Source organism: Ixodes scapularis, unplaced genomic scaffold (genome assembly GCF_016920785.2).
Source record: "Ixodes scapularis isolate PalLabHiFi unplaced genomic scaffold, ASM1692078v2 PGA_scaffold2__306_contigs__length_199485367, whole genome shotgun sequence".
NCBI classification, from domain to species: Eukaryota; Metazoa; Arthropoda; class Arachnida; order Ixodida; family Ixodidae; genus Ixodes; species Ixodes scapularis.
This window is the reverse complement of record NW_024609857.1, coordinates 49,232,225-49,240,580: the sequence shown is the minus strand read 5'-3', so window position 1 is coordinate 49,240,580 and position 8,356 is coordinate 49,232,225. Positions and strand designations below refer to the sequence as shown.

Genomic DNA, 8,356 nt, shown 5'->3' with positions numbered 1-8,356 from the left:
TAGTCGTGGCTTTCCCTTGCACTGCGAATGTGACGAATGACGAAACAGAATTCGATTTGACCCACTATTCGCACATACGTAATTGGAGCCCCTATTCGCACGCCCCCAGCGTTTAGGCCTAAACATTTTTTCGACCTTTTCGTTCTCCGATATCCGTCCGTAGATCGCAGCATTAGAGAGTTTTAGTAATACGTATAGGGGCAAACGCAAACCCCCTACGTTAGCGTTAACGTTGCGTCGACGGAACGTTACGGAGCGCGTCGAATACGGACTTTTAGTACAGCGGAAGAAGAACGCATACGTAAAGACTTGTAGCGCCATCTAGATTTGCTCCTGTAAACTGCTTCAAACAATCCAAGGCGGGTATTCGGTCAAGCCAATACAAAGCCCCGATTCTCCTCGCTTTGTTACGGAAGTGCGTGTTTCCGTGTGCCTGCTGTGTACGTGTTTTGTCTTTTTTTTTTTTTTTTTCGTGCCGACCGCACGGTAAACATTTTTTTGGGTTCGACGGCGTCGCCAACGTTCTTGGCTATCGACACCCATCTTTGTGGGTGCTCGAAAGGGTTCGTCGCGTTGACCTCTTTCAGGAGGTTGATGTCATCTTCAATGGTAAAGCGAACCCGTGCAATGCGCGTAGCACTTCCGCTGGTTTGCCTCACCGCCGCCATTTTTCAAACTGGACTAGTCTCGCGCTCTCCCGTGCACGACGAGAGCAACGAGATGGCACGCAGGGGACCGCTACGGCCGCTACGTACGTTCGCAAAAATCGATAGCGAGCGTACGTACGCAAGGCTCGCCGCAGTGCGTACGTATGGCGCATGCGCAGTGTGGAGGACGCAACGTTAACGTTAACGTATGGGGTCTGCGTTTGCTCCTATACGTATTACTAAAACTCTCTATTGTCTCTCCAAGTAATCTGCCGCAAAGTAGGCGCGCGCGGCGATTTCCGAGACATACCTCGGTGCAAGATTACGAAAGACAACCTCGCTGTACAGTCGCGACAATATTGCGTTTGCTCTCTCGTATCCGGCGTTCATCGTGATCCGTGAGTAATATTCTATAGTTTTCAGAAGGGGATATTTGGCGTATCTCTTCTTAGATTTATCTAGTATACTAACAATACCGATCACAGCGAGGAGAACAAACTTCGGATCGAGACGGAGATTGTCAACCTAGACGTCGAAGAGTCACTGCTGAGCTGGTGGCACGGCGTATCGCCAACGAAACCCTAGCCATTTATGACGGAATGAGCCGTATCTACATCGGTGGCAGCGTCTAATACAGTGACTCCCTGAATTCAGCATCCGCCGATCTTGCAGCAATTTGGCTTGTACGATTCACTTGGTAACGGGAAATATACCGCGAGTTGCCATGTTCAGCGGCTCTAAAGAGAGCCCTACACCCCATGTCACACTGCTAATACATCATGCAAAGTAGAATTCCCAACAATGTCCGAGTCGTGTATTTCTTCTTTTTTTTTTGTGATATTGTTAAATTGGTTACACAAAAAAAAAAACTTTTTGCAGACATGCTCTAAGCACATAAATGTGTGAAGAAAACATGGCTCGAGCATGATTGAGGCGTGTCCGCACCTGTTGCCAGCATAGCCGAGAGTGCCGGATTCAAAGCTGCACTTTGCGAATTTTTTTTTGGATTTTGGTTGTCAGTGTTTTGTTTTAACAATGTTCTGTTTTTGGATTTTTTTGCTTACCTGCCTAATTACTGTTTGTCTTTGTGTGCAATTAGATGTGTGTGACCACTCCCCTCTATAATGCCTTCGGGCCCTGAGGGAATGAATAAATAAATTAATTAATTATTTCTGTCATCACGTCTGTGGCGAACATCGTGTCTTTTGCATGGTGTACGAGAGAAAGTGGCACCTCTTGCAAAAGTTGCTTCCCATAACTGCAAACGGACAGCGACCATCGTGAGAATCTCCGTTCATTTCCCACCAGTGGGCGCCCTCCCACGTTGGCATATGTGGGAAGAGGCCCATGGTGACATTTCAGAGACGGTATTTTGTCGCCTAAGGGAAAAAAAGAAAAAAGCGCGACAAATAAGGAGGCAAATTGAAAGAACACACAAAGACACAGTGCTGTGTATGTGTGTTCTTTCGCGCTTTTCTTTTTTTTTTTTCTTCACTTAAGGGGAAGCTGAAGCAGTTTGCAATTTCAGGAAACACACTTAAATCGTGAAAAGACGGTGAGTGTCCAGGCGAGCTGGTGGTAGCTAATCATGTCGTATTACACCTGAGACTGCGGTGGAAGAAATCGGAAGCACTTTCAGTAGAAGGAACAGACACAGAGAACGTCTCCGTGAGACGTCTCCGTGAGACACAGAGAACGTCTCCGTGAGACACAGAGAACGTCTCCGGTGAGACGTTCTCTGTGTCTGTTCCTTCTACTGAAAGTTCTTCCGATTTCTTCCACCGCAGTCTCAGGTGTAATACGACACTTAAATCGTCTTCAATTGACCTCCAGGATTTCGAATATCGAAATTATATAAATACATATATGTCTTTTTATTTTTTTTATTTGGTGCACGGAGGCTGCAGAAAGTCATTTTCGAAATACCACTGAAGGCCCTCCTTTCCGGAGGACGACGTCACAAAAGGAGTTGCGATAGACGCTGAAGTGGCGCTCTCGCGCAGCTTCAGCGTCTATCGAAGCTGTGCACGCGCACTCTTATTTTTTTTAAAAGGGCAGAAAAAGACGTCACGACTGGTGCCAGTGCGGTGGAATATACCTGCCAAGCTTGCGATTGCACGCGCGTTTCTCGAACGACACGCGCTTGGCGGCCGAAAGATCCTCTTATGACGTAACCAAACCGGTTATAGTCGGTTGCAAGCTAAGAAAAAACCGGAAATGCCTCTCAGAGGAAAATGTAATCCTACGCCGAGAAACGCCAGCCAATTGTTTTCATGACGTCACGATTCTGTGGACCAATCGCGATCCTTTTGAAAAAAAAAAAAAGCTCAACATGGCTGCTGGCCTTAGCAACGCGAGGCTATAGTTTCTCGTGACAATTATTCTGCTTTTTTGCACCGTGATTTACGTGCCCGAGGTTACGCCACGAAATCTTGATGGTATCGGCTTGCGTTTGCAGCAGTTTTTGCGCGACAACGTGAGAATCCAGCGACGCTATCGCCAACGAAAATTTCGAAGCGGGCGCGAGGCTTAGCACTGCTGAGAGGTATGTTAGACGGTATGTTAGACAGTATCTTGGACAGAAAATGAATTGGGAAGACGGTACATTGGACATGAATTTCTTTCTTTCTTTACTAAACAGCTATTTCGTTGACAAAAAGTATTCTAACTTATTTAAATGTCCTGAATTAATTAAATAAATATTGTAGTAGTTTAAGACAGGTTTCCTGGAGGAAGAAAAAGCAACGTTGCTAGCGAACTACTTTCTCGACGGCGGAGGCACTTCAGATGGGCGCAATGCGCTTGTGGGTGGAGCTAAAAGATTGTTCTTAGGTTGCAACCAACTATAGAGGTTTTTCGTGTTTTCAAGCGTTTAGTTGCATCTTCGGGGTAAGCGAACGTGATATTGTCACAGATGGAAAAGAGCTCGACAAATGTAAACTGAAAATAAAGATTTAGTCGGCGAACTTATGCCAAACAAAATAAAGAACGAGCGTCGAGAGAGCAGAAAAGCGGGCGGCGATTTGCGAACAAACAATGCTCGGTCACGGTATTCTAGAAGATTCTCGTTGATTGTTACTCGGGACGTAACTTCTATCATTTCTTCCCAGTTTCTGGATCTCAACAGTGCCTGTTCATTGCCACCCCCGAACGCCCGATGCTCGAACCTTCTGGGCCGAATTTTCGCAAGTGCGGGTGGCGATTTGGCGGCGTAACAACAAGCGAAAGCGAGACTGACTCGACGAGGTCACGGGCAGGTCCTTATTACGTCGGCAAAGCGAAAATTTGGCCCAGAAGGTTCGAGCATCGAGCGTTCGGGTGAGAATGAGCAGGCACTTTCGAGAACCAGAAACTAGGAAGAAATGATAAAAGTTACGTCCCGAGTGACAATCAACGCGAATCTTCTATAATACCGCGACCGAGCGTTGTTTGTTCGGCCCTGCGAGTGGCAATATTCAGATTCACGGAATAAAACTACTCTAAAATCATCCTCTATCTCATTTCTTGAAAAAAGTGTTTCAGTGGGACCGTGGCCTTAAAGGGACACTGACACCCCCCAAAATTTTTTTTTTAATTTTTTGCCAGGCGCTTCATTATGGTGTCGGACGACTACCCAATTAATATTTTGCAACAGAGTAGCGTATTTTTTTAATAAAGCCAAAAGACGCAACTGCTCGAAACCGAAACCGAAACCCGACGGAGGTCGGAGAAGTGGAGAGAAGAGAGTGAGTGGCGGAAGTCACGTGGCTACACCCAACCGTGTGTTTTTTTTTTTTTTTTTTTTCCCCGGTAGCAGACGACATGCGGCGTATGGGAACTGTTCGCCGTGGGATTCCTTTGCAGTTATGTATGTTCCGCTCGTTGTTCTGTACTCCAAGATGAGTTGTTTTGTACACTGAGGAGTTGGAGATGAGTAGCGAGTGCCCGTGGTGAATCTTGATCGGCTCCGAAAAGAATACACCCAAGATGTTGCGTGAAGAGCTGGCTCACATGTCCCGCGTCCGAAACAGAAGTGGCGTTGTGCGACAGAGTTTCCGAAACATCAACGGGATCGGGACCAATGGCTGGCTGCAATTCCTGTAGACCATTTACGGGCACCTCGGAAAGCGGACGCTACCTGATTTATATGCTCCTTGCATTTTGTGGAAAGTGATTACATTGAGTTCGCAGGTGTCAAGAAGGAAATCCCATACCATTTAATTCAGCGACGTGCCGTCCACAACATTTGTTTCTTATATTTCTTTTTGGTTTGTTTCTTCAGTAATAATTGTAAAAAAAAACCAGAAATGTAGACATAAAAAAATATTTGAAAAAAAAAATGGTTTTACGGGGGATCGAACCCGGTCCTACCGCGTGTGAAGGGGACGTCTTTCCCACTGAGCTACTGGGGCATTTTTTTATTTATTTATTACATGGAAATATTACTAAGACGACAGCAAGACAAAACATGGCATGGTTATCACATCCCCATTCCCATTACATATAATTCTCTATCTTGAACTCTCATAGACTCATTGTCGTGCATAGACAGAAGGAACAGAAAGGAATATTAAATAAATACAAAATGCACGTGCTAAAAGTCAGGTAGATGAATGCATCGATCAAAAAGAACATACCAATCTGGCCGCTCGTCAAGGTAGTTAAATACATTTCGTACATGCGTTACGGTTTCAATAAAATTTGATTTGGTAGATCGGGGAGGGTCCGCATTCCTGTCAATCCTTCTTGTTTTCCAGAGGCTATGCAACCCCATTAATGTAAACAGATCGTAAGGAAAACTATCATTCAATTTTAAGGGCAAAAAACGGATTGTGTAGGCATTGATATTCAAGTCTTTTTTCAGTGTCCTTTGTAGGACATCCCAGAAAAGGTAAGCGTCGGTGCAGAAAATAAAACAATGCTCTATAGTTTCCGGTTGGTTACAAAGGCGGCAATTGATTGACCACGGCACAAAAATTCCACGTTCACGAAGCCAGGGTTTTACAGGTAACGTAGAAGTATGGAGCTTAAGGAAGAATGACTTTGCTGTAGGCGAGACATGTAGTTTTCGGACACGTCTAAGGACATCTTTTCCAGGGCCTTCACTATATATGCTTCGGTACAAAGGTTCAGGGAACGTTATGTCAATCAGATCAGCATATAAGACTTTGCGTGAAACCGTAAATAAATGCTCCAAAGAAAAACGAGCTGTTAGAAACTCAATCGCGCTCACTACTTCTTTGAGGTACCCCACAGGACGTGATGTGCTTGCGGGTATCGTCGTAACCACCAAATAAGGTAATGCACTCGCGAGTTCCGTCTGTAAGTAAGTGCGAAGGAAATGATGAGATGCAGTTCTGAAGAATAAAAATCGAGATATTACTTGCTTTAAAAAGATATGTATGGGTCCGAGACCGCCGACATCGATGGGGCGAAAGAGGTTATCACGTCTTGTAGGTTCCCAATAGGAACTCCATATAAAAGTAGCAAACACTCTGTGAAATTTTTGAATATGGCTTCTGGTACAGCAAATCACTTGAAGTGTATACCAAAGTTTGGCGGCGAGAAACATATTACAGGCCTTAGCTCGCCCGAAAATTGACCACAGGTTGGATTTCATCTTGTCAGCTTGACATTTGATTTTTGACACCCGTTCAGTCCAGTAATGACCATTGTTACGGATACTGTTAAGTGGAACTCCTAAGTACTGAGGGGCAATGCAGCTCCACGATATTTCAGCATACTCTGAAGGTGTTGTGGCCCATTGCCCGCACCAGAAACCTACGCTTTTCTCCTTATTAACGAGTGCGCCGGTTGCGTCACAGAAGTTTTGTGTTATTGTAAGGACATTGTCGACGCTGCGTTTTTCGGCACAAAAGAAAGCTATATCGTCTGCATATGCCAATACTTTAACTTCGGAAGAGTAGAGACGGAAACCCTCCACGATAGGGCTGTTAAGTACACTTAAACAGAGGGGTTCTAAATAAAGCGAAAATAAAAGCGGTGATAGCGGACATCCTTGTTTGACGGACGATTCAAGACTAATTCGATTTGAGAGTGAACCGTTAACTATAAGCCTGGTGGCACAGTTACGGTAGCATAACTTAACACCCTTTAAAAGTGTTGGTCCTGGGTTTACATGACGTAAAATAGCAAAAAGGAAAGTATGGGACACGCGATCAAATGCCTTAGCCAAGTCTACTTGAACCATGGCGACCTGACCGGCATGAAGAACGCAGCTTTCTATCACTGAACGCGCAACGTGGATGTTAGTTTGTATACGTCTCCCTCTAATCCCACAGGTTTGGTGGTCTCCAACAACAGATGACGTTACACACTGTAATCGTTTTGTTAAAATTTTAGCAAAAATTTTGTAATCTACGTTGCATAAACTAATTGGTCGATAGCCTTCAATGCGCTGTAATTTGTCTGGGTCTTGACTTTTAGGGATCAACACGGTATGGCTCTCATAAAATGACGGCGGTAAAGTTCCCATCTCATACGCCTCCAAAAACACCTCAAGTAGAAAAGGACATAGCAAGTCCTTGTATGCCTTGTAAAACTCTGCAGGGAGCCCATCAGGTCCTGGTGTTTTAGAATTTGGCAACTCGTCTACCGCGCATCGGACTTCTTCCAATGTTATTGGTCCACTGAGGAGATCTCGCTGAAGCTGCTTTACCTCGGGCATTAAAGAAACTAAGTTTTTTGCCAACTGGATGTCTAAATGTTGCGTTTTTCCAAAGAGACTTTTGTAAATCAACTCAAATGCCTTCATGATGACTTCTTCGTTGTCTGAGAGTGTCCCATTACATTCTAAAACTCTAATTTTCTTTGAAAGGCCGTTACGCCTCTCATCATCGAGTGCACGACGCGAGGGTTTCTCTGAGGACAAGAAACGCCTACACCGGGACCGTACTAGTGCACCGTGTAAACGAATGTGCTCGTATTGCTGTAGCTGACACTTTACGCGAAGAATGTCTTCTTGGAACATACCAGGTGTTTCGCCCTCCAACTCGTGAAGCATATACAGATTTTTCAAAAGTGTAGCTTCTTCCTTCTTTGCATGAAAGGATGCAATGCACGCGCATTCGATTGCTTCATTCTTAACTTCCTGTTTGAAGGAGTCCCACTGAGCAAATATGCCAAATTTCTGATTCGTTGACACGTGATTAAAACATTCGCGGACACGTTTCTGAAAGTCTTGGTTGTCTAGCAGTCTTGTATTTAGTTTCCATAAAGCCCAATTTGGTTGTGCCTTTCGCGGTGCGTCTGTTCCAAAACGGATCTTTACAAGGCAGTGGTCCGAAAAAGAAGCTGGTTTTACGTCATAAGCAGTCACGTGTGAAATAAGCGAGCTTGAGACGTAAATACGATCGAGTCTCGCATTACTTGAAGCATGAAGGTGAGTGAATCGGAGAGTAGTATTTTGGGAAGCTCCGACGTCAAAAAGGTGTTAGTCGAATGCAAGAGTGTTTAGTATGTCGGAACTACTATCGGGCCTTGCAGAAGGCACTGACCTGTCTTTTATGCTACACACACAGTTGAAATCACCAAATAAAACGATATGTTTGTCGGTGCTGAGAAATAGGGTCAGGCTTTCAAAAAAAGAACGACGCTGTCTAACGTCAATATAGGCATATATGCAAATTAATCGCCAGTAGGTACCGTATAAAAGGAAATCGCAACATATGAACCTTCCCTTATCGTCGACAGTGTGAGAAAGTGATGAA

General features: G+C 44.7%; 1 protein-coding gene across 1 annotated transcript; it reads right to left on the bottom strand.

Annotated features, from left to right (window-relative positions):
* Positions 1–5,220: 5,220 nt before the first annotated feature.
* LOC120850540 lies at positions 5,221–6,072 on the bottom strand (the record flags this gene model as incomplete). Its single annotated transcript, XM_040223061.3, has 1 exon — positions 5,221–6,072. A coding segment is annotated over one exon (852 nt), but the record flags the coding sequence as incomplete, so codon positions are not given.
* Between the last annotated feature and the right edge of the window lie 2,284 nt (positions 6,073–8,356).